A 27284-nucleotide genomic window follows, 5' to 3' on the forward strand; every position below is an offset into this window, starting at 1 on the left:
CGTTCCCTGATTGCTGCTGCTCAAATCTAACAGCCACGACTAATACATTTGAGTTTCCAGGTTTCCAAAAAGGACACTTCTGTACTGTGAAGGAATGCGATCAACCTGTTCTACTGTATCATCGTGTATTTGAACCTCCTGAAAGGCTGCCAATCATCTGCAGGCCAAAAAATTTGGGAGCCATTTCCACATCCATGGGCATTTACAAAATAAAACAAACTAGAAAAATTACTTTGGGGCACAAAACAGTAGATCAGTTACATTTTCACCATAACTAAAGCTATAATAACCATTTAATTAACAACACATAATGAAACCTGATGGTAGTGATCAAGTAAAATCAGGTTGCCGTGGCCATCTGACCCAGCAAGGTAACAATCCTTGACTGGAAAGAGCAGGTAATGCCGCAAATACAGCTGCGTGTGTTTCTTTTCGAGTCTATCACAGTACAAAACGCACACACATTCTGAACACTTTGGAAAAGCACCTGACGGCACTTAAAACAACAAAGATTCCCTGTGTTTTGGATGCCAAAGAGCTTACCACACTAAAATGGCTCCTTCTCAGAGCCATTTCTTTTACGCTGGTTTCCACTACCGACAGATGCACTCAAACCATACAGTGCCACATCTCTCTCATCAAATTATCCTGCCTGCTTTCATCCCCCGGTGCGGTTCCAAATACACACAACCGCATTCCCTCCCCCAGCAGCAGCAGCCAGGGCACAACTGAACCCGCTCCGGCAGGAATCGGTTCACAGACGCTGCCTGGACATCGCAGCAGGGAGGGGAACACAAAGAACAACCCCGGGCAAGCACACGTCAGCTCTTGAAAATCCACGGGCTCTTCAAGGAAAAGCTTCTAACTATTAGGATGGAAGAGGAATTTTTTTCTCCTTTTCTGTTTTTTTTTTCTTCCATCCTATTTTTCTTTACTCATTTCTCACGAATCTGAGTCAATTTTTCAATTACCCTTTTTATGACCAATATAGTAGAACAGGAAAGATTTAGAGCTGCCAGTTTCTCAAGGGTTCACTGTTTTCAGTGCCTTATACCTTAATATTAGCATATTATTTTGCACTCCAAGACCATCTTTTTTGTTGTTGTTCAATTTGTCAGGACAGACAGACACAGATTAGCCCCCATCCTTTCTTACAATCTTGGTCTTAATCTTTATAATCACTGATCTTTTCCAGTAACACCTGAAATCTTTTCTGCCTTCCTCCAGTCAAGATTCTTTATTTTCTGACGCTTTTAAATGCTCCAGTGCACACGCTAGGAGAACTGCTCACTGTGTAACTTTGTCATGGCGTTGGATCAAGTGGTAAGCAATAAAGTTGATATTCATCTGGCTATAAAATACATTGCGTAAGTTGTGCCAACATCTGTGCGTACTAACCAGCTTGTTCCTGATGTCCATATCGCATAGTGCCTCAGCCAGGATGGAGCAAGCTTCCTTCACTCCCCAGTGCGCAGCAGCATGCAGCGGCGTCCACCCGTCATTGTCCTGGACATTCAAATTAAACCCAGCCTGGATCAAGAGCCTGAGGAAAGAAGCAATATTGATTTCTGCCCACCCGAGAATGACTTCTTGACCAGAAGAATTCTGTCGTGGTTTAACCTGGCAGCAGCCAAATACCACGCAGCCGCTCACTCACTCCCCCCACCCCCAGCGGGACGGGGAGCGAATCGGAAGGGTAAAAGTAAGAAAAACTCGTGGGCTGAGATAAAGACAGTTTAATAGGGAAAGCAAAAGCCGCGCACGCAAGCAAAGCAAAACAAGGAATTCATTCACCACTTCCCATCGGCAGGCAGGTGTTCAGCCATCGCCAGGAAAGCAGGGCTCCATCACGCGTAACGGTTACTTGGGAAGACAAACGCCATCACTCTGAACGCCCCCCCTCCTTCTTCTTCACCCAGCCTTATATGCTGAGCATGACGTCATATGGTATGGAATAGCCTATTGGCCAGCTGGGCCAGCCGCCCTGGCCACGCTCCCTCCCAGCCCCCTGCACATCTGGCAGGGCATGGGAAGATGAAAAGTCCTTGACTAGCGTAAACAATACCTAGCAACAACCAAAACATCAGCGTGTCATCAACATTATTCTCACACTACATCCAAAACACAGCACTATACCAGTTAATAGGAAGAAAATCAACTCCATCCCAGCCAAAACCAGGACAAATTCACACCGCGAGCCACAGAGTGGGTAATGTGGTTCACAATAAGTAGTTTCTTAACTTGTTTATTTACCTAAGCAACATCCCACTCCATGTGCTTGCAACTGTAACAGAAAAGGGCAGTAAACGAAAAGAAAAGTGACTTCGCTGTAAAACCTGCTGGAATGCGTCTAATTGAAAAGGTTCCCTTTCAGCACGTCCTAAACTGGCAGAACACCTTAATTTCTAATCTGGCATTGGTGACCCAGTCTGAACTCCTGCTCCAATGGACAAGAGACACCAGACTCGCTCAGGCACTAAGCAAACAAACAACATCTCTGCAGACTGCCAATTCCGTAACAAGAAGCCAACCACTGCATCTGGCATGAAAAGGACATTTGGTAACTTGGATCTACCAGAGAACAAGGACACACCGTAGGATCGCTCCATAAGGAGACAAGGTCAGCAGGACTGCCAGGTAAGAAGAAATGACATTACTGAGATTGACAGATGTGAAATTTGTAAGTTAAATAACCCACATTTGGGTTAAACAATCCAAAATGCATTTTTGCAGACTAGTCCTTGCACAGTTAAAGCAAATCTTACCCAGGTGAACCCGCCTGGGAACACCCTCGTATCACATTTACTGCTGTGCACCTTCCACCCACCCCCTTCTCTATCGGACCAGAACGCTAGTGTTGCATAGCATCTGGACCTTGAATATTTAAAAACAAAACAAACAGAAGAGAGTCAATTGTAGTCTGAAGCTTCAGAGACATATGCACACTGGTACACCAGCGATCAGATGAAAGCACTGAGCGGCTCAAAACTGTATCAAAACTGACTATCATCCAAGTTGCTTAAATATTGAAGAACATCCCTGGGGAATTCTGCAAGTCCGGTAAAACTGCTACTGAAAATTTCCATCGTGGGCAATTCCACCATCCAGAGCCACCTTTCTGCAGCACAAGGGAAATCCAGCACAACCCCAGAATGGCACCAATAGTTTTGAAACTCCTGCAGCTTTACACCGATGTGTTACTGTGCTAAATAAAACACAGTCATCCTACAGCAGCAGTATGTTTCTCTGTGAAAGAAATTTTAAATTAGGTGCTGACTTTATGTTGATTTTCCAGCTGGCAAAAGGGAGGAACATAGCTGCTAAGGGACTCAAGGTCACAGACAAATTCCATGTCTCATTTGAGAGTCAGCTAGCTCCTGGCTTTCAGCCCCTTTGGTTTAAGTCACTGACGCTTTGTATTTGAACTTACAGAGTGGCCATAAAATACACAAGAGTGAAACAATGTCAGCTCTCCATGAGATCTGTTTGTCATTATACCAATTAATGCCAAGGAGTAGCTGTCCAGAACTAGTCACCCTGCAGACAGTGAATGCAGCCTTCATTGACTGGATATACAACCCTCCACTGAAAGTCCACGGGACCAACACCTCAAATTCAGGAGATACTACATTTCTATTCCACATGAGCTGTGTTAGATTAGTGTTCTTGGGCACGGTACTGGCACAGACAGCTTATAACTCAATTATAAGCTCTAATGAATGAATACAAATAGGAAACATGGAGAACAACAAAATTACTAGAGCTTGACAAGAAACAGCTCTTACACATCAAGTCACGCCACTTAAAACTATGAAATTAAGGATCAAGATAGATGAACACTTCCACAAAGGATTTTAATGCGGGCAATAGAGTAACCTTGCTGATGTTTACGGGCAGCTCCACCCATACATAAAGAGTAGAGAAGAAAGCTTTATTGTTGGAAACCTTAATTTGACCTCACCTGTAAAAATATTAATGCTTTATTGCCAGGAAACCCTACATTGGGCAAGTTTATGTTCATAATAAGCTTGTTAGTGCCAGAGCAGTAGAAGCGGAACTGTTTCGTGTTGGAATCCCTCTGTCAGTGCAAGAGCAGTAGCATTAAGGAGCAGGGGAGAGCGAGATGGAAGTGGACACTGCATTTTTCCACTAGACTGGTCATGTAAGCTGTTGGGGTGTTTGCAATTGTCATGCAGCATGTATTGTCACTTTGTAGGCTGAAATTATACTTTTAACCCTTAATACTGTTTAACTTGCTAGTCCTAAAACTATAATAGTGAAAATCAAACCTTCTAATTTATGTCTCTCTCTCTGAAAAGCTTTCACTGCTTTAAAGGCCTAGAGGTAAGAAAAAGGAATCTTCCAGTCCCTATGTATTTCCAGGTGAACCACTATGGTTGGACACATAAATCTACAGAGCCTTTTGAGAAATAGCAGCCTGAAAATCTCAGTATGAAACAAATGTCTCTCAACTATAAAGCTAGATGTGTTCCTTATGAAAACCAGCCTTAATTCAATGCATCAGCCCTGGGAAGGAGCTCCTACCTCATGACTTCAGAATAGCCCTTTGCTGCAGCAACATGAAGAGCTGTGGCACCTGTTCGAGGCTGCTTTATATCTTCAATTCTCCCACTGTTCAGCCACTGTCGGGCATCCTGTAGCATTTGCTGCTCCTCTTCTTTTCTTGCCAGGTCTAGGTCTACACCTAAGAGGGTGAAGCACAGAAGAAGAGATTATCAAGTGAAAGCTCTCATGTACTTGTTAAACTTAGTCTGTGTTTCATTTGCTATACAATATTAGTAAACTATTTATAATCTTCCACCAAAAAAAAAAAAAATCAGCAAAAGCATCTTCTAGGAGCTGGGAGAACTCCTGCATCACTGACAGAGACTTCAAAGCTGTCTGACTTAAAAAATCTGAAAGTTGAGCCACTGGTTGCAAATCAGCCCAACTAACTACTAGCTCAACTGTGAACTATGGGTGGAAGAATTACATTCTAAATATGATTGAAATAACAAAGTCATGAACAACAGCTTAACAAACTAAATTAAACTATAGAGTATAATCTACAGTGAAGATCTGAAGAGACGATCCTAAGATGTCTCCTGCAAGAGCAGCACAACCCCAACTGTATGCTCACTCAAAATCCAGTACAATCTGCAAGCTGCACATACAGAGATCTGTACTGCACTAGAGCCGTTCACGCCAGGCACGCCAAAAGAAAGATTTAGTGAATTCCATTGAGCAGCAAAACACCAGATTCTGACAAAACACAATTCTAAATCATTTTGGGGATAGAAGGCCAAAAAAAAAAATCTACTCTGACGGCTTAAGAGATCTGATTTAGATGAAGTCAGATCAAGTAAGTTCATCAATACACACATCTGGTATAACAGAGACACGGACTATGGGGCTTTCCAATAACAAGAGGGACAAGTTTCCCACCTAGGAAACAACTGCCACGATGTGGAGAGGCCAGATGGGGCTAGCTGATGGGCTGTCTCACTAAAGCAACAAAGAGGCACAACTATCTTAGACTTGTTTTCCTAAGTGGACTTTTCATGATGATGAGGTCCTGTAAGGATGATATATCAATCAGAAGTACAATACAGCTCCACACAAGATTAATCAGACTAGAGCTCACTGACTCAGGAAAAAATATGAAGGAGAAGATGACAAATCTCAAAAATCAAGAAGGGTGTTGAAGAGCAACTGTCCTTATGGATTAGTTCTTTCAGTATAAGAACAACATGATTCTCAATTAAATCACAGGGCATTAGGTTTAAAACAGAACAAAAGAAACCACTTATCAACTCAGAGTCTGAACTGTGAAACCCACTACTGCAGGACGTTGCAAAGATTAGAAATCCAACTGGCTTCAGAACAGGGATTTTTAGTTATTAAACATAACGCTATACATGCCAGGAGTTCCCAAGAAGGACTGCACAATTCATGAAACAGAAAGCCACGGGGATTCACGAGCACACAGAAAGCCCGTCTGGCTCAGGAATTCCTTGAGGCACAGTGGCTGGAGGCTGGGAAAATGTTTGGGAGGGGAATCATACACACTTGTCCTGTTGTTATAATTTGCAGCAGGCATCTGCTTATAGCTACCGTTGAAGACAGGCTATAGAACTGGATGGACACTTATTTAAAGTTTATACCACATTTACTCCAGCATTTATGATCCTTTTAAACTGTGTCAATGGGAAGCTTCTCGGTGGAGACAGATGGTTGTTTCCGGGCATCTTAGCAGGATGCTGCTAATGTAGTGAAGCAATGAAAAAGCCCAGCAGAATCCCAAGAAGTGTCAGGCAAAATATCTGCAGCTGCGGAGGAATTACTGCCTTAATGCCCCGTAAGGTTTCAACCATGTTCTTACCATGTACAGTTCTCGATACCCACTTTAAAGAGAGACAAGATTACACGGATGTAAAGAAAGGATCTCTATCTACCTGGGCATCCAAGGAAGTCTGACTGCAGAGAGCAGACAGGCATGGTTTGGACAGCCCAGTAAAACAAACGCTGACTGTAGACACAATTCTTCTTTTTAAATACATGAGCAGACTAAATATAAGGGAGAAGGGCTATTTAAGCTTATTTCAAAGTGGAGGGAAAAGGAGAACAAAATAAGAATAACACTTCTTATTTTGTCACAAATACCACTAGCCTAGAAAGTGAAAAGTTTCTATTTACCAGAAGGAACATGATCCTGCATCAATTTTCCAAGAGGAACATAACATTTCATTTAACATTGCATTTAACGTTCAATCCAGCATGCAAACAACCCCAACACCAACCTGCAGTCATAAAATAATGTAGACTGGAAAGAATCTTTGGGGGTCTCAGCCCAAATCCCTGCTCAAAGGAGGGTAACTTCAAACCCAGATCAAGTTGCTCAGAGCTGAATGCAGCTGAGTTTTGACTACCTCCAGTGATAGAGATTCCACAAGTTCTCTGGGTCCCCGTTCCAGCACTTTCCTGGGAAACATTTTTCTGCCATATAAATATATACATAAATATATATATATGCAATCAGAACGTCCCTTGTTCAAACCTATGACTTTTTCCTCTCGTCCTGTCCTGTGCAGCTCTGAGAAGAATCTGGTCCCATTGCCTCTACAACCTCCCTCAAGGCGGTGGAGGACAGCATTTAGATCCCCCCATCGACTTTCTCTTCTCAAGCCTAGATACGCAGTCCATACATATCCAATGTGGATAATTTGGTCTGTATCAGCTCAGTTTGCCTTAGTTCATCACTTCCCACATAGTTGAGACAAATGCATCCTTCAAAAACATTCTTGAAGAACTTTGTAGGTAGGATTTAAACTCCTTACGCATATGCATAGACACCTAACGACCCACAGACTAATTTCATGAGTATGAAGAATATTTTAGACTGATGAAGCATTTTTTAATTATAACACAAGTTACACTGTCCAAGACGCTTCCTCTACCAGTGATGTTTTTGCAGGGACAGCACAGACAGCAGCCCCTCAGACAGGCATACCTGATGAGAAGGGGGAAATGGCAGAGCAGATGGGCTGCAGAAGTCTAGGGAAGGATCAGAATAAAGCAGGTCACTCCAGGACAGGCATCCTCATTTGCCGGTCCCTACTCTTGGCAGGGCTGTAAATCTCAGCTCTGTATTATCAAGTCTTAGTGAAACAAGACCTTTCATTGATACCAGAAGTCAGAATTAAATCTCACTTTAAAAGCAAACAGATCTAATGAATCAGCTTTCAGTACTGTGGTGTCTTGCTTTGAAGAATCCTACTAAGGACAGAGGCTGCACACCACAAACCTTCTGCATCTCTTCCAGTGTTCTGCTACCAAAGCAGAATTTGTCCGCTGCCTCTTGGGCTAGATTTCAGATCTCTTCACCTATAGGCAGTAAGCCAACAGAATTTCTTACAGAAACTCTTGGAGGTCTAACTCTCAGATATTCAATCCCACCATTGATTTACCTTGTTTCTTTACTTGCTCCAGAAGCAGGTCCTTCATGGCTGCTTCCTCTGCAATGTCAGATGGGACTTCACCTTCACTGTTCACAGCAGCCACATTGGCTCCATGACTAATTAAGTACCTACGTGAACGAGACCCATACCAATGCATTAGACCTTGTGTGCAGGCTTCAGTGCAACTTACACAGTAAATTAAGTAGCGGAACAAAATATTTGGCTTTCTCATTCATGTTCAATTACCAAATGAGTATCTTATTCGTATCAAATTTCTAGACTAAAAAAGTTAGCTGTTAAATGCAAGGTCCCTGGTCAGTGGCTTATAGTTTTTGTTTCTCTATAGTTATTCAAATACCCCTAGTTCTTGCACTAACCTGATAGATTATGCTTTTTTTTTTTAAAAAAAAGAAAATAATAATAAAAAAAGAGATAAGCCAAGCCATCATCAATTTTTTAATTTGTCTTTTTATAACTATACCAAAAGTTCATTCAAGAACAGTTAACGTCGTCTTCGGCTTGTACATCTTGTAACCAGTAAAATTCTGGGAAGTAAAAGAAGTATCTGTTTAAACACACAAATCTAGGAGGGTGAGGTAGGAGAAGATATTTTTGCTTGGTTTTGTTTTAAAGTTTACTTTCAATGCCTTTGAGAAATAGTTATCAGTATTCAAATTTTGGTCACTTTTTGGCAGCTGTGGTGGACTAAATACATAAGCATAGTACGACTGGTAAAGAATAATAATATCTTTCATTTGAAGAACTAGTATTTGGGAAGAAGAAAAAACAAACTGATAAAGGATCATCCAAAGAGCTAAGAATTGTTCCAGGAGGAGTACAACACACAGAAATAAATAAGCCACAGAAGATTTTTTTTTGTTAAAATATATTGAGGATGACTATCTTAAGAAATACTATTGTTTTCCCTTCTACCCTATAATGCAGCCTTTATCTTAGAAAAATTATTTCACTTGGGAAACTACCATTTACGTCTGCCTATTCTTTAGTTCCAGTTATTCTAGCACGCCAGGTCACATATTTGAGCAACTCTCAAACTTTCAGAGCAACTTGCTGGTGCACAACAAGTAGTCTGGTATCAGTATCTTCTCTGGGACAAACAGACTATTAGTCCTTTGTGAGCATAATGAACGCTCAGATCAGATGCAGAATGTTATTTCAAACCCTGGAACCAGAAACTGTGCCAAGAAGAGTCAAATTTTTGTTGGGAGTCACCTATAGCAGATTACTGCTTTGCTTTAACATCTACGGGACAAAACTCTGTTTACTGTCTCTTCTTTCATATGTATTTTATGTTTGTACTCACTAGATTATCTAATCTCTCTATGGCAGGCCACAGAATTTCACTTGGTTATGTCCAAACTAATCCCAGTATCTTGTGTTGTAAACAAAACAAAAAAATAAAAGAAGATAATGCTCCAATTGTAAGTGGGTTAAGTAACAAGCAGTTACTTTTATCTACTTCTCCATCTTTTGTCAGACAGTATGCAAGAAACAGAAACATAAGATCTGAATTTGAAGAAAAAGAAACGATGCTGTTGGCATACTGGTGACTGCGGAGCCCGGAACATTGCATTTCTCTCTCGAAAGTCTCCATACAACTGCAGTACTGCTCACATAGGCCTGTGTCCATGGTAAGAAAACATAGTCACTTTGCAAAGCCTCAGAACAAGGGTAAGCACTGCTGCAGTCCCCCGCTGAATTGTTTTATAGTAAGCCATGTATCTACTATTTGGGGTTCACACCAGAATAGCTATATGCATGTAATTACATTAACATACATTTTGTCCAGAGAGAGAATTCTTTTCAGTTAAAGGAATAAAATCCCAAATTGCTCTTAGGTAACACTTAAAATTCTACATGGGCTCCCTGCTGACAGAAGTGCACAGCAAAGACAGTCAGCAGCAGCAGAGCCGTGCTTCATCGCACGTCTCTCTATTAGTGTGCCTGCCTGTCAGCCATCGTGTTTCCCTTTTGCTTGGCATTTTAGCTAAAGTATCTAATAAATCATAAGTCACTGTAATGGGATCAGCAAAAGGCAACCAGTTGCAGGGTCCACCTTAATCCTCACAAATTAAGAATTCAGTAACAGGAGAAATGCATCTATTTTCAGCATTGCTTCCCAAGACGTTTTATAAGTCTCAGAGCATCAATCGCCTGTGTACCTACTCCGAAGAGGAAGGCATGGAAAGTGTTATAAATACCCAGGACAGCCTGAAACTCACTCACTCTGCTATGTTCAGATAGCCACACGATGCCACTGCATGAAGAGGCGTCCAGCCCTCGTTATCTTGCTGGTTCACATTGGCTCCATTTTCTACAAGGAACTTCACCATGTCCAGGTTCTCATCAATACAGGCCTGAGGGAGAAGGGGAGGGAAGGATTGAAGAGAAAAGGAAAGGGGGGAGAGGAAAAAAAAAAGTGTTGGTGTTAAATCAAGTATACAACCTCCATTTGCAGTTTATTGGCAGCAAGTAATTTAATTCCTGGGCTGAATTTCCCACACTGTGAGCTAGCACACTTTAAAACTTAAGGTACCATGAATTTGTGAACTAAAATAAATTAATTTCAGAACTTTCAAAAATTAATTGTAACTCAGAGAGTCCCCAGGGGGACAACCTCTAAATTTGCTCAAGCTTTACTTCTCACCAATTGATCTGTTTCCTTCCTCTCTCCCACACTGTTATCTCCCTGGAGCGAGGACGCACTGTAAAATGATATATCTGTATTAGTTTTAGGAATGGCATCAAATTCCTCTAAGCAAGACAAGCTATGTATTTATTTAGATTACGTTGTTCCCTCAAAATGTCAATGAAATAATATCACAACAATGAACGAAATGAGATCTCACTAGTGGTAGGGATGCGCAGGGAAAGCATGAGCTCAAGAAGCCCGACTAAAGCAGACCATTTGTATACTGGATCTTGCCCTTTACAGATGTAACCATAGCAAAAGCAGAATTTTAGAGAAGTTAATAACTTCTTTATTCAGCAGTATCTATTAATTTTCCTGACTATAGCAGAGTACAACTTTCCCTGTTAGCTCTATAGACCCTGTGAGCTACTGAAGAGCATGACAACCCTTTATTAGCTGCTGTATTAATTCCAGAGCCTGCATTTACAGAGACCTGCTAGCTTTGAAGTTGCCAGAAGAAAACCTAGCTAGATTTTCAAGTCTCAGCAGTTCTGTTGAGTAGAATTCCTCCTTCCTCAAATTCCTGGCTACAGCACGTTCTGCGCTGCATTTACAGTTCACTGGAGGCTGCTATTTAAGGATGAGCTGGCAATTTAATACATGCATCCAAATGCATATGCCTCAGCTGAGAAGCACCAAGTATGACCAGGAGGCAAAAGGACCGGCTTTTACTGCGTGTCCATCTACCGGCAGAAACCTAGTTCTTCATTACTAGAGAGGGAATCAGCTTGGTTGAAATTCCTCCAAAATCTCAGCAGTCAATCCTTTTGCATAGCTTAATGCGGGCACATGTACCAGTTACGGCAGTCAGATGACTTCCAGATGATCGTTCTCCTAAAAGGAGCAACACTGACTATCCATTCCTATCCTAGCAAGTAATGAAAATGAGGAAATTGTCTCTAACCAAACCCCCCCCCAAAAGAGACAATCCTGTATTATCTAACACGTTCATCTGCGCTGCATTGCTTATTTCAAAGGAGAGGCATGCCCTACACCAGGACATCGAACTCTTATTATTTCTACTGCAAGTGCAAATCCCAAACTAGCCTTTTACCCCGCAAACACAAGTTACTCCTACATTTGCTTGGTTCACAAGCAGCCATGCAAAAGACCAGCTTTTAAATCTCCAAGGAAGCACGCTCCAGAAAACTAACTCCTCGTACAGTTACTTGGCAAACATGAGAAAACACAGGGTACATCTATGGCTCTAGGAAAGGATGCCCCAGTACCAGACTCAAGCACCCAAGTCCTGACTGAGCCTATGCTGAAGTGTTAGCATGTTTCCTGGCCCTGTTTTAGACTGGTTTACCTTAATCTTTGCCAGCAAAGCAAAAGCATAATTCTAGAAATAGTTTACTTCAGGGATTGCTCCAAACCCAGAATGGATGAGACTGCTCCTGGGTTGGCTCCATCCACCCTGCTTGGACCATCAACACCCTTCCACCCTCAGGAATGAAACAGCTTCATCCAGTAAACCCAGCTCTGGGGCAGTTCCCTAAGATTATTTCAGGTGGTAGAACTGGAAAAAAAAACAACAACAACCCAAACCAAAAATCTTGAGGACTGAAGAGCATCACGCTGAGGTTGGAGGAGTCGCAGATGCAAGCACAAAGGGGTAAGACATGGTTAGGTCTAAGCAACGTGGATGCAAACTAGGTTCTACCACCAGCCTCAGGAGCAAGGTTTGTTCCTTGGTCCTCCTTTATTTAAATCATCCAACCCCCAGCTCAAAGCAGGGCTAAATCTGATATCAGATCAGGTTGCTCAGGGCCTGCTCCAGCCAGTTTCTGCTGTTCGCAAGGATGGAGACTCCATGGCTGGCCTGGGCCCCTGTCCCCGTGCTTCACCATCCTCTCGGTGGGTAATTTTGCTTACTATCTATCTAATCAGGATTTTTCTTGCCGCAGCTTATGCTGCAGTAGTAGAGACGTACCCTCTAAGTCTCAGCAGGTGATGAGAGCAGGAAACACAAGCCAAATATTCCTACTGTACAGGGGAACTAATGTGTGCCCAATATGGACGTGATTAATTTTAAGACATATTCTAGAAGGGATACACTCCTGATTTCCAAAATCCTGCAAACTACGCAATCAAATCCGTTAGTGGCTTACGCCCATAACAATGCATTCAAATACAGTAGGAAGGTAAAGTATGCAATGCACACAGAGGTGGACATGGATACACAGAGGAACATTATAATCCCTTTTCAGTTCAAGGAGCAATTTTTTGCGAATTCGAGTCTGAGCCTGCAAAACTCGGACCTAATCTGTATTTTATTGCCACCCATATTTATTGTGATACACTTCAAGTTCTCCCCCAACACATCTCAAATAAATTACACTTACAATCTTATTGATGAGTTATTTACGTTTTGACCTGGGAACACAACTATTACATACCACTTTTTAAATAAAACTGACTTCATCTAAAAGCTCCGAGAATAGCCAAGTTCACCCACGCAGTGGTTTCTTTCGAGCACAATCACTTCTGGCTGACTAAAGAATTATTGCCTCAAAGAAGAATTTTATCAGCGTGGCTCTGACAAAGCAGCGAGGTAGACGTTTCATGCCTGTGCATACTTACTGCTCTGCTGTATTTGTTTAAGTATTACCTGCACTTTGAGTGTAAATCTAAATTTATACTGAAGAATGTCTCTATATTGTGAGTTTTGTACGTATTTGATAGAGAATTATATTTACATTGTTTATCATTTAAACCACCCAAATACACCCACTACATCTGCACACACTGGGAATCAGCCAAGAGAAAAGACCAGTTCTTGGTCAAGCCACTGGAAATACTGGACTCCAAAATTAAATATCTGTACAGATGCATAAAAAAGCCCCCCACTTCTTTTAAATTTCTGCCTGGTTTTGGCCTTGTTGTTCTGCTGGTCCCTGTCTCATGTGGTTCCTGTGGAATGCATGCTAGAAATAGGAGGGATGATGGGATCAAACCTCACCTGTTCCTACACAGAAATCTGCAGTAATTTGACTCGCCTGGCTTCTGAAGAGATAAAACGATGACAAAGTGACAAAGCTACACGGGTGCTGACAACAGAAGGCATTCCCTCGCTTTCCCAAGGGAACCATAACACATTTCATGCTTGCTGTTTGCATTTGCCACGAAGATAAAGTCAAGCGCAAAGGTGTATTAAGTCCTTAATGGAGCAGCAATGTATTCTTTAATATCCAAGAAAAATAACCCTCACTCCACCCTTCTGCACCTACCTATCATGAAAAACTGCTGTTCAAGTTATGGGACCAAGCAATGTGACACTGCTTGGCAAATATTTATTTTAGTATTAGTTAGTGGCCCATAAGAATAGAAATGAGCAGAGAGTTGAGTAACATGAACAGTTTTTTAAATGACTTGAGGCTGCGTTAACATTAGCAGCTATGGCTTCTTGCCTGCCTCAAATATCGAAATGCAAGAATTTTTTGCATTGTTGTAACATTATGTAATACTAATTATATTGGCCAAGATTTTAAAAAGTGAGGTGGAGAAGGAGTTTCAAAAAATGGCATTGGACAAACAGAGGTACTAAATAACCCCTGTTCAGTTCTGAAAATCTCATCATTGTCTCATGTAACTATTGGGCATAGGATTATTTGCATAATTTTTTAGTCAGACATCCTAAAAGATACACTACTTATATCTTAATATGCTATGGCATATTTAACACATCTTAGAGCAATAATTATGAGGCCAACAATTGGGATAATGAGTAGAACTGGTAATTTCTGAAGATCTTCTAAACTTTAGGAACACTAAAAAACATGTATAAAAGTTATGGCAGATTAAACGGCAGCTTTTAGGGTTTGCAATGTATTTCTGTGTATATTTTTAAAGTATCAACTGATTAGCTCTTATACGTTATCACAGAATTCATACTTGCACACACATTAATGGTATTAATCGTTTCATATATGACATCATTTTACCAAGCTATAAATTAAAGAATAGAAATTCTCACTGTTTAGAAGTACTCAGGGCGCACGCTTGCCCACCTAAAATTTTTTGAGAGCCCTGAGTGCTGATACCCCCCAGAAAATCTCTGCTGCATGTTTTATTGTGCGTATCTGCCAAAATTAAGCACTGCAAAACACCACCTAAGAAAAACACGTTCACTGCGATTCAGAGGGTAAAGTTCATCTTCTGGCTAAGCAAAATGGGTTACGTGAGGATACTGGAGGAAGGAGAAGAGGACAAAGAGGAAATAAAGGAGGACACATCTACTCCTTTTAAGTACCATTAATCCTCCAACCTTAAATTTAGGAGAGTGGATAAGTTTAGTAACCCGAGAGGATCTATCGCTATGCAAAGTCCTCCTCTTTTATTTGATATAACGTTCCTTGGGAACATTGTAAGAATACTACGTCGGACAGCAGTATTACAAAGCAGACACCTGCCCCTCCAACCACCAAAGGGAAGAAAGAAAGTAAAAAAAAGTTGATTGAGAAGTAACATTGCCTTTTCGGTGGCTGAGGAAACACCACCTCTCCTAAATTGCCCTTGAAATTTGCTTTGCATAAAGAAAGATACATACACGGATAGGCTTAATTCTTTCAATTTTAGGCACTGCTAACCCTCAGCTGCTTGGTTAAGCATGTAGAAGAGGCTAAAAGCAAGGTTAACTACAGAGCACATCATCTTTGCCTCCACATTTTTAATTCCTTCTTTATCTTCTTTCTCTGTAAAAGATATAATACAACCTTCAAGGCGATCCGATAGGGAGGGAGTATGCAGTGACTATCCTTCCCTCTAACTGGAGGTCTTCAGCAAGCTAATCTCTTGCATCCTTGTATTTTTCTTGGCAGTTGGTTAGCTCCAAGTGCTTCTGGAACAGCACTAATGTATTACAGTTTTAGCAGTCTTTGATGCAAACTGCATGCAGTGCCCAGAATTACCCACTAACCACTCAAAGAAAGTTGGCTTGTGTGATTTAAATCCCAAGCATCGCTGGGCAAGTCTCCATCCACAGCTCATGGTGTTCCTTCAGCTCCTGGCAGGGGACCAGCATTTAGCAGTTTTTCCATAGGGAGGAAGTGCTCAGTTTCTAAAATTTGCAGATACGGCATATTAGCTTCCCCCTCTTAGATAACAGGTGTAGCCCTTTACAGCCAGGGACACTCACTGCATATTTTTTTTTGCCAGTAGCTATTGCCAAGGCATTCTTTTTTCAAGCATGAAGCTTACATTACGATAACGAAACGGGGGACACCAGGAAACGTTACAGAACAACTCTGCAAAACTCTGCTCGTCTGGCAAGGCTTGTTCAACAGCCAGACAAAATCTGATCTTTATCTTGAATGAAACCTCATTATTATAATAGTATTGTTAGTGTTTGCTCCTTCCTCAAAGCATACAGAACACACAAGCGTCACCGAACTTCTGATGCGTATCAGCAACGCAACAGCTCCAACTGCCTGCCAAGGTTTTGAGTTTGCATATCTCCTGGGCATCCCCCACAGGGCAGAGATAGGAAGATCAGGGAGTAAAAGGAGCCAGATGGGATGAGACTGAAGGGTTCAGAGGACCAAGAATCGAGCTCCAACAAGGTGTAAACAGTGTAATACTGCTTACTTTCTAGGAGGTGCATCACATTTAGCAAATCCTCAGCCTATGACTGGTGTTACATTCCCACTATATACAGGACAGCAGGGAGGAGAGCAACTAAACCACCTGACAAATTCCTAAGAATTTGCTTGGGATCAGCTGAGTAAGAAAAAAAAAAAAAGCACCTTTCTGCCTCTACATGGAGAAAGGGGGACGGTTACAAACCCAGAATAACGCAGAAGCTGTGGGAATAATTGCACATCAGCAGGGCTGTCACAGGCACCCACATTAAGGCAACTGTTTTCTCCACAACTTACCCAGTATTATGGTAATTTAACATAAATACATGAACAACATTCAGTGCAACTGTTTTCAGGCAGAACAGTTCTTGTCAGCATTTCACTTTTACATTTCAGCATTTCAGCTCCTCAGCAGCACGGGCACTTCAACTGCCGTCTACCTGCACAACTTGGTAGCACTGCATACAGCAGCGCATCTAACAAGGACGGACTTGGCTGAAAGCATATTGCATTTCTAAATGCAGCCCCATTGAGTAAATATTTAGTTTACAAGCAGTATGTCACATCACCCAGTGTCATATGATCATGTAATAAAATAGCAGCAGTGTTGCATACAAGAGCTTGAAATTAAAGTCAGCCAGGAAACCTGTAATAACTGCTGTGGTTTTAATTTTGGCTGTATTTAATTCCCTGGTGCTCCCTCCTTGGTCCATCAGAACATAAAAGAGAGAACCTATGCATTTTCTTGAGGCGGAAGAAAGATGCAGGAAGGGAAAAGAAGAAAGGGCTACTGGCTTGGCTCCTGTGTTACGTGTTTCTACTATGAATACATCAGTCTTGTGACAGAATCCTATCTCGGTGACTTCTGCTTTGCAGAAGAGTGAAAATCTCATAATCCTACTGTGTCGGATTCTTGGGTAGCAATCCTCATGGTTCCCACATAGAAATCATACTTGGCACCTCCCCTTGTCACACATCAATACAATATGTAAACTAGCTAGTCGGACACATGCTGGCTTTTTTAATTGAGAGATGTCAGGCCAGTAGAGCCATGCTTCATCTCTTCTTAATTACTCCAGTACTCATCTCTTGAGCCTCCCAGGAGTACGGTACCTCTTGGCCTGTGCAAAATGCTGCTGTTAAATCACATTGCTCATGAAACCCTCATTATTAATTCTTTTACCAGATTCTCCTCCAATTCAGAAATCAAGCGTTGATACCATCTTCAAAGCTCTTTATACATCCAGCCCTCCCCTGATGTAGTTTCTCTCCCTCTGTTCCGTCACTGATCCCAATTTCTGTAACTCTTAAGTCAAAGCATTAACGAACACCTATGAGATTCTTCCATACAACCCCACATCCATGGTATGGCTTTCTTGCACTAATCTTCAGGACCCTTCTCCATATGTCAGTTTGCCCAGAAAGCTACTACATCTTTCCATATGGTGAAACAGTTTATATTTTAGACAACAAGATCCTCAGAGCAGGGACCATCTGCAATTGTTTAAAAAGCACCCAGCTCTCAGCACACAACAGTGCCAGTCAGGTAAAGAACAGCAACATATATACCATGGAATCACTGCAGTTGGAAAGGACCTCAGGAGACTTCTCGTCTAATGCCTCCTGCTCAAGGCAGGGTCTACAGTGAATTCTCACCAGCCTTCCAGGCTGTGGATGTGCGTGCGTATTATATGTATGCGTGTGCATATATCTACATATATCTACATATATGTATATATCTACAAACACAGACACTCATATTTATTCTTTGTAAATCCAGGGAACTTTACAATGGTGGGGAAGCACTAATATACAGATTTCTGTCATGTGTCTGCAGCCATTCTGATCCAGAACTGACTCACCTCTATGGCTTAGATGTTTTATTTGCCCAAGCCCCTAGTTTTCTCCTCCCAAATGATGTTCTCATGCTAGAAACCTGACCTAGACTCATTTGGGTGGCAGAGGCTGTACCACCCATGAGTTACAAAAGATTCTGCATTAGATATGGGGCGACAAAGGTAGGTTTTGTTCACACAAACCAAGCACACCCTTTCCTAACGCTACCAGTGGGACCATTTTTGACAAGATCAGACAGATCCACATCACACTCAAACTGATTAAAAGGTTTTCGTTGGGCTAAATGAAGAGCCAGAGAGTTGCTGCACTGAATACAGGTCACAAAAAGCACTAAACTAAAAGCAGAGCATTCTCTGTATGCATGCAAATGCAGTCTTGAATTCAACCCCAGACCCCCACAATAGCTTAAGTAGGTTTAAGTCCACGTTGCCAGGGCATATGTTCTCACACCTTGCCTTGCACAAGATTTATTTCATCCACATTTTCAAAGTGTAAAGAAACAGATGTACCCAGAGGGTGTTGCCTGTCTAAGCTAGGTGGGATGTACTACCTTCACAGTACCTGTCCTTTCCCACCGCCTGCAGACCAGCATAAACCCATTTACAACAGGATGAGATGAATCCCACCCTCAATGACTTACCGGCAGTCACATGAGAAACCTCCAAGAGCCAAGATTTACCAGGACGCTCCTTAACCTGAGGCTTGAGATGGTTTTCTTTACCACAACCTTATGCTATATGACTAGTGCAACTAGAGCTTTTTGAGGAGTTTTAGAAATGATTGAAGAGTTATTGCAAACCAGAGGACGACACTGACACCAGCAGCAACATTAACTGTTAATACACTGGGCTGGAAGAATTAGCAGGCCGGTTAAGTCATGCTGTCACAACACATAGGTCACTGTTGAAGGGATTAAACAACAAGATTTACTTCTCTGCTATTCTCCTGCCATAAGTCTAAAATATATGGAACAATGTTAGCCGGGAGACGAAGGGAGTCAATCTTCCACTGAATGCAAAGTAAGAGTAAATATAAGATGTCAACATACACTGCAAACCAGCCAGCGCTCCACAAGAAGGCAAGCCTGATGACAGCTGAACAGCATCAGGGTTAAATCTGGGAACACAGAGAGAAGAGTTCACAGAAAACAAAGAGAAAAGCACTCCCAAAATAGCCTTGCAACTGTCACCACTAGCGATTGTCAGCACTGGAAGGTATGACCTTGCCATTGTGTCTCATGATCACAGCCCTACTCTTAAGGGGGCATTTGTCAGAACCCGCACTACCAAAAATTCCACTTCCAAGTGATCCTGTATCTCCAGCAGCACAGATTACACTCGCCAGTGGTTTTGGGAACAACAAACAGCTCTTACTGTTGCTCCTGCAAAAACATGGAGCTTCTGTACCTTCCCTTCTCTCTTCTCAGCCCCGGCTTTAGGGTGTCCTTATGGCTACAATATGCTGCATGTGCACTTCTGTACCACAAACCCAGTTTTAAAACCCTTATGCTTTAAAGTCCTTGTGCAAATGTAATTCTGACACAATCGTATTAGAACCACAAGAAAAAGGTAAATTCTGTTTTAAAGAGAGCAGGGGGAAAGGGAGGGAAATGAGATAAAAAGGGTATTATTCATTTTCTCTTCTGATTAATTAGCTATGTTGCTTCATTTTTTAACAGCAGTTGAGTCATACTTCTCATGTAAGCAAGAAAAGAGATATGGATTATGTCAGATTTTTCCATTAGGAAAAAACCCACAACAACTAGAAGTACTCAGCAGTATTCATGCCAGTCATCAAAAGAAACCAACAACAAATCTTTTAGAATGATTAGCACAACAAAAAACCCAGTAGAGCACAAGGAAAGAGAGGAATACGTGCAAAGGCATAATTATTTCATGAACGTAGCATTTTCAAGATGAAATAGCAGCACGAAATGTCAGGTGGAGAACTGCTTTGAATAGAAGCCACGTTTTGAAACACTCCACGCCTTCATATATGCACTGAGGACATCAACTTATTTAAAAGGAGATAGATGTAAATACCTACTGCACTAGACTATAGATGGCTTAGCTAAATGTCTGTGAAATTCTTTATAATTATCAGGACTTCTGCTTTAGCTCTGCAGCCATGGTATTGCCAGTGAATGCTGAAGCACGCTTCACTTCACCACTGGCTGGTACATTATCCGCTTTCACCGAGGTAGCCCTCAGCATGCCAAAGCTTCCAACTCTGCTTCTTTAAGATAAACAGGAACCACTTCCGTAAAGAAAGAGAAGGTCAGTTGGACACTCACACACTCCATGTTACTAAAATGGGAAGAAAATGGGAAGAAAGTTAAATTGCCCTGCTTCTGCTAGGACAATAGGCATAAGCATGCAGGATTGCCATCTTTTTGCCCCCCGTTTAACACTTCTAATCAAATAGCATTTTGGCAAATCTAGGAAGATCAGCAAGGACCACAGATACAAGTATTTCACTATGTAAAGAGCCACAGGGATCAACCCCTTATGCCAACCCCTCCAGCCTCGTATTATTTGTGCTCCTGCAACCTACACTTAATTCACTTCTCATTCAAACAGGACCCAATACAGTGATTTTCCACTTCCATAGTGCTTCTCCTCTGCAGTCAATGGACTGGTTTGCCATTTGCATTCACAGTCCAGAACACATAGCTCTAAACCAGACACAGGCCATGTGAGACTGACTTTAAAATCCAATCTAGATTACCATTTTACTCCCTTCCTTTTCATCATCTTCATCCCCCTAATTCCAACATGATTTTTAATACCCATTATTTCAACAGCAGTTGGAGGCTAATACTTTGTATGATCTGAGAAGAGCTTGAAATGAGTCCAGTACTTGATCAACTGCCAAAACTAAAAATAAAGTCTTTCTGTCACTAAAAAGCAGGGACTGCCAGTTTTCTAATGGTGTAGAGCAGCATTAGCTTTTCAAGTCTCACCAGTTTAGTCATTCTGACCACTAAGTATGTCATTTCTCTCCCACTCAGCCAGTGCTCTCTGGCACTGGATCAAGACAGTATATATAAAATCCTGCCCTTAAATTACTGAAATTTTAGTTCCTGCCTGAAATAACTCTACATTTCATAATTAAAAAGCTCACAAGCATTTCACTCCTGTGTGGAAAATGGAAATTTAGCTCCTGCAGGTTTGCTTAGCAAAGAAATGTTCTGCTAACAACCCCCATGTTCTTCAGCTCTACAGGTGCTATACCAGTGGTAATGCTGTACTTATTTAACGCAGTCCCTAAAGGCACTTTTACAATGCAAGCAAAATATATATGCGGTTTCTACCACCAGCTATATTACATAAACATATTCTGAATTTCCAAGATGCAACCTTAGATCAGCTTCAGCCAAACTAATGTGGTCTCCTGCAGCCCAGGGCTGACACTCATCCCGTTGTCCTGAACGGCCACTGGAGGTTGCAGAGAAGCATGGTAAGGCCAATGCCAAATGAAGACTAACCTTGTCAATAATGGGGGGAGGGGGGGGGGGAAAATCACTTTTCAGCCCACTTGGCAAGGTTACTCCACTCGCACCATACCTGCTGGAAGGGCGAGATGGGGTAGGAAGGCATGGCAGGGCCACTCCGTGCTCCAGCAAACAATCCTCTACAGGAAGGATCTCTCTAGGTCTTCTCCAAATTGGTCAGAGACATGGAAAATCAGCTGCAAATGATTTTTACCTCCAACTTGGCAAACTAAAGATGAGATTTGTGTTAACTAACTATAGACCTCAAAAACAGACACAAAAATCTCTGCTGGTCACTTCAGGCTTTCTTTAGTCTCTCCCATGGCAGGATTTTGCAGCAGGCTCTGCTGGCTGAAGCCAGGGCTGCCTTCGTCCTGCCCTGTCTTACACCCGGCCAGCAGACCCTCTCCCCCAGCAAGGGGCATTGATACTCATTTGATACCCCACTAAACAGATCCAGGACCTAAACTAGCTCACAGTAGGACCAGACAAGCACTTACGCTCGTACGAAAAGCGTATGACAAGAGCAGCAGGAAGGGCAGGACTGAGAGAGTCTTAAGCTGCCACATAACCATTCACTTGGACATCTTGCTTATGTCAAGACAGATAGCTCATGCTGCATATGGCCCGGGGAAAAACTGTTTTTTCAACAGAGAAAGCAACAAAGTCACTCCAGGGCTAGTATCGCTTTCACAGAAACCAGCTCTTCCTTACAGACGCCAATGCTCGTGTAGGGGAAGTACCATGAGCTCCTGCAAACGCCAAGAAGTGCCCAATTAGCACTAAGTAAGGGCGAAGATGATGGAAACAGTGGCTATATGCAGAAACACCTCTACACAACTGCAAATGAAAAGAAAGACGAGATTCTTTTGGTGGATTCATAGACAGTTTATTCAGAAGCAGAATATTAGGCCCTTGGTTTTCATGCACATCATTGTCTTGCAGCCACATCAGGTTTTGTTTCAAGATCTGAATCTCACCTTTGTGGCCAGAAAAAAAAGGTGGTTTATAAAAAGAAAAACATACACTCATTAATTTTAATTATTCTTCACATTGCCAATCCTGCAGTGCCTGGGAAAATTTAAATCTTCTTCTTTGCAGTTAAAGATTCAGGTGGCTAAATACTCTCTAAGTACCAGTCCCGTGTGCTCCTAGGGGCTCAGCAAAAATCATCACTAGACAGACATGTAGCAGCTTGCTCAGTCATTTTCCAGTCCTGTGCAGCCTTCAGATTCAAGCAAACAAGTGTTTTTTCTGAGTTTTGCCATTCTTCCTGCCCGCCACCTGAACAAGAGACTGGTACCCACCATGGCTGAACCGCCACGAAGTGTCGTCATTCCCAGCAGGAAAAGGCACCACGTCAATCATAGGACACAGAATTTTCTTTGAAGGGTAACAAACAGTGGAGCAGACAAAGAGGGTGCTGGACAAAGAAATCTTTCTAAAAAGAAAGTGATTCTACATTTCTTCCTGACAGGACCATAGCTAAGATTTCGCAAGCATTTCTTTTTCCAGTGCAATCACTTGGATTTGCAACATCACTTAACATGGTGCAGGAAATGTCTTCTTTTAAATGCTAGTGAAACCTTGATATAATTTGCTATTACAGTAGAAGCTAAGCTATATATTTTCTTAAAACATAGCAAAAAAACCTATCTAAAGAGAGCAATTTAAGGTCTGGACTATGGCTGGCATTTTTAAAGTGGTCGGTGAAGAAGAATATAGGCATTCACAGTCAGTCCTATGACAGTCTGCACATCTCTTCGGTAACAAATTTTTTAAGAACTCCTAATACTGGAAAAAGACTGTGCTCAAGATATGTGTGAGAATCCGATTTGCATGAGTTTTCAAATGTCAACTACACTTTCACGAGGGGGGAATCAATCGACGCTATTAGGGCTGTTCAATCCATAGGAAAGTGTCTTTCTTGGTTTTTTTTTTTTTAATCCTGTGGGAAACAACTAAAGCAAATCTCAGCATGGCCACCAGTAACAAAATCATTCAGTGATGACTTCTGAGTGTATCACCCTCCTGCTGCCACCAGCAGTCCAAACAGAGGTCAGGAACTCGGTTCTGGTGATGCCCATGGAAAAAGAGAGGTGGTGGCAAATATGGTACTGAGAACAAGTCATCTATTAAAGAAAATGACCTGTCGAAAAAGCCACTGAAGAGGGACAAGTACTGCTTGAATGATAGTTCTTTGCTAGAGCCTTGTGCAGACGCTTTCACAGAGTAACTGGGCACTGTAAGCGTATTAAGGATCCTGCCATGCACTGAACTCTTGCCAAAGCATGACACCAGATATCTTGCTAGTTTGAAAGATGGACACAGCTAAGGTGTCAACTTTCCCCAGTGACATTAATGACATTTTGAGTCTAATCAAGAACTGTGGTCTCTGTGATCAAAGAAATACAGACCTGATACAAACTTTTATGTTTCCTTAAGAGTAATGTAAACCCAGTTGCTTGCCTCAACGCCGTGCATGGTTTCAATACTGGCAGCCCAGCGTGAACTCCTGATTGAGTGCTCTGTCAGGACGTTTGAAGTGTCACCCAGCCCTGGCTAGCAGATGCCGAAAAAAGGACGTAGCCAGAAATAGATAGAGCGATGAACGTACACAGCAAAGGGAGGAGTAGTGGGGGAGAGCAAGCTCTGTAACTACCATTTACAAAAGCAGCAGCCAGGCAGACTGACAAGGCTTACAGGTGAACTACAGCAATTACTCATCCTTAAAGTAAAACAAAACCCGGTGGAAGTCCAGCTAGAGGACGACGATTTCCGTGTTTATTGCACTGTGTCACCTGTGCATTAGCCTGCCTTGCAGGTGGGTGACAATCCTCAGAAACAAAGTACCATGACCTGGATAGCGAACAGGAGAAATTTAGGAGAGGGCAAGGTTTGTTGACAAAGCCCAGCTGCCAGAGCCATGAAACAGTCTCACTTCTGAGTGGATCACCCCATTTCTGCTGAAGAGGGAAGAGATGCAAAGAGCATCATGTGAGAGGACTTTCAGAAGTACCACGACGCAGCCCCATCTCCACGCCAGCTGCAAAGGAAGAGGAAGAGCTCACAGGAGGAAGCAGTGAGCTGATGACTGGGAGAACAATCCTGCAGATGGGTCTGTCTCGCTGGGAACATGACTGCATGTCCCCAAGACCGTGGATGCACCCGGAGTTGCGGGCTGGGTTCCGGCTTGACTCAAGAGCTAGGCCATGAGCAAGTGGTTTTGTGATCAGGCATACAGACAGATGGGTGGTGATGACCATGGGCTGTGCGGTGAGGCTGGAGGCATGACAGACACACAGCCAGGAGAGGCTCTGGAAACAAAACGGCTCCTGTTAGAAAGTTGGACAGCAGTACTTCTTGGGTGTCACTCCTGGAAATCACATCACGGCTACGTGTAGGACCAGCAAATGGAGAAGTGGCAAGTGTCTCAATGTATGGCTGAGAAGATAGAAAGAGGAGACACTGGGAAGTGAGGAAAACTCCTGGAATAGAGAAAGGGAGAGATCTTATCAAACCCCGAAAGAACCAAGCTGCTGGTGCTTACATTAGCAGATGGTATAATACAGAAGAGCAGATGCATGGGAAATTGTGGTATTTTGGAAAAGAGCCACCAAGGGTTTTACAGAGGGAAGTCATACGACAGAAAGCCACTGGTGTCCTTCGAAGCACGAAGGCAATGGAGATCCAGGTGATCCAATCCTCAGAGACTTCCTAAAGGCTTCTCACCAGGCCCCTCACCGAGGCTCCTAAAGACACTGAATTGCACGGGTAAGAGGGAAGATCCTTGCACAATTAAACATATTTTCATGATGGGGAGACCAGAATATGTGATAGATTTTCTTCCTGGAGATCTCTGCAGAAATCTTTCCTGAGGTCTGTGCAGCCAAATGTATTAAATAAAGGATTTGGAAGAGGAAGTGATTAGTGAGGTGATAAAGTTTGCTGATGAAACTATTCAAGAGCATAAGGAAAAGAACGAACTTGCAGAAGAATCTTACAATACTGAGCAACTGGTGATAAAACAGCAGATGAAATTCAATGCAGATAACTGTAGAGTGAATCACAGGCAAAAAATACACCTAACGTCATGTAACAAAATGAAAGGCTCTGAGCTTATTACTGCCATTCAGGAAAAAGCTCTTAGGATTATAACAAATAGCTGTAGGAAAATATCAGCTCCAAGCTCAGAAATCAAAGCAAATTCTAGAAATTATTTGGAATGGAACAAAACAAAACAGAAAACATCATTAGGCCCCTATGTAATGGTGCACTATATTTTCAGTATCATAAGAAGTTCTAGTCTTCACAACCAAAAAAGATGTGGTAGACATGAATGGGACATGAATTAGAAAAAGCTTAACTTAAAAAAATGGGGGGAAAAAAACCCAAACCAAACAACTTCCCTCATTTTCCAAAAGCATTTCTTACGGATTTCTATGGCATCACAAATATGGTTTATGCTATTTGTAGGGCACCACAGAAATAAACAATGCTTTGGGAAAAAAAAAAAAAGGCTAAAGAAGAATTCAGAAAGATAAGAAGAGAACAAGTTGTAAAAGGTTTGGGGAAAACAGGACGCTCGCTCTACATCCGCTCAGCACTCTGCTGTAACCTCGACCCACTGCAGCTGCACCAGCAGGGACTCGGTCTACGTAGGAAAGCACAGGATTCAGCACAGACTGCAAAACCTTGAGCCTGCGTAAACACCCGTCTGAAAGTCTCATCAGCAGAGACTAACAAGGCCCAGCTCTGCTCCTCCTGTTCAACAAAAACGTAGAAAGAGAGACCACGTGTTACTGGTGCGAGATGAAACCAAAGCGGGGAAGGTGGAGAGCTCCACGGAACAGAACCCAGACACAAAGTGTTCCTGACAAATGTTCTTACAATAAAGTGAAAGGGGAAAATTCCTACACTTAGGTGGGAGACATCTAAAGGCAAAACAAGGACAAAAAGGACGCAGCGCTAGAGGGGATCACTGACTAGACATCCACTCGAGACAGGCTGGGCTGAAAGCAGCCCAACCTCCGCGCCGCCGTGCGACAGGTCTCACTCGCGTGAGGGCAACTCCACTCCTGCCAGGTCTCGGCCACTACGGCCAACACGCCACGCCGGCTCCGACAGCTCCCATGCTGCAGGGAGCACGCTGCTTGCTTCGGAGCTTAATCTTTCAAAGCAACATTTACCAAATATATTGTTATAGCATTAATGATTTATACCATTACTTCTAATTTTGCTTTACCATCCCCTCATCTCCATCCCCACTGGGTAATTAAGGCTTGGCTGAATGACTCAGTGGGGTGCTGCTGAAGAAGAAAGCAAATCTCATTCTGGAATACATTACAGTCAACTGCTCTTAGTAAGGTCCTCAAGAAAATTATTCTTGGGCTGGAGAGATCTCCACTTAAGTATCGCATTCAATTTGAAAGCAACATACTCCTCAGAAGCCCGGTGGAGAACAACAAGGCTCACTGCAAGTTTAGAAGACATCAACTAGTGGAAAGGTTAAATAAAACCAACTTTACTGTATCTAGGTAAAAGAAAAAAAAAGTTTGAGGAGAACAGAGTAGTGGGTAGGCTGTTATGAAAGGGAAATCAGTTTCATTTGGAAGAAAGCGGAATTGGGTCAAACACTGAGAAATGCTTCCTAACCGCCCAGCTTGCCAGGCGCTGGAGCAGGC

The 27284-nt window shown here is 42.4% G+C and overlaps 1 protein-coding gene across 5 annotated transcripts in view; it reads right to left on the reverse strand.

Annotated features, from left to right (window-relative positions):
• The window catches only part of PPP1R12B (protein phosphatase 1 regulatory subunit 12B), a 126675-nt gene that overhangs the window by 84273 nt on the left and 15118 nt on the right, over positions 1-27284 (reverse strand). For all 5 annotated transcript variants that reach the window (XR_012677399.1, XM_075174401.1, XM_075174400.1 and 2 more), the window contains exons 2-5: positions 10206-10336; positions 7968-8086; positions 4546-4705; positions 1399-1543 (exon numbers count right to left, since the gene is read on the reverse strand). Coding sequence is in view for 4 of the 5 variants with exons in the window: in XM_075174401.1 (XP_075030502.1) it covers positions 1399-1543; positions 4546-4705; positions 7968-8086; positions 10206-10336 (555 nt within the window). In the remaining variant the exon portion in view is untranslated. The remainder of the gene's footprint in view (positions 1-1398; positions 1544-4545; positions 4706-7967; positions 8087-10205; positions 10337-27284) is intronic.

The sequence above is a fragment of the Calonectris borealis genome, chromosome 26 (genome assembly GCF_964195595.1).
Source record: "Calonectris borealis chromosome 26, bCalBor7.hap1.2, whole genome shotgun sequence".
In the NCBI taxonomy this organism is placed as follows: domain Eukaryota; kingdom Metazoa; phylum Chordata; class Aves; order Procellariiformes; family Procellariidae; genus Calonectris; species Calonectris borealis.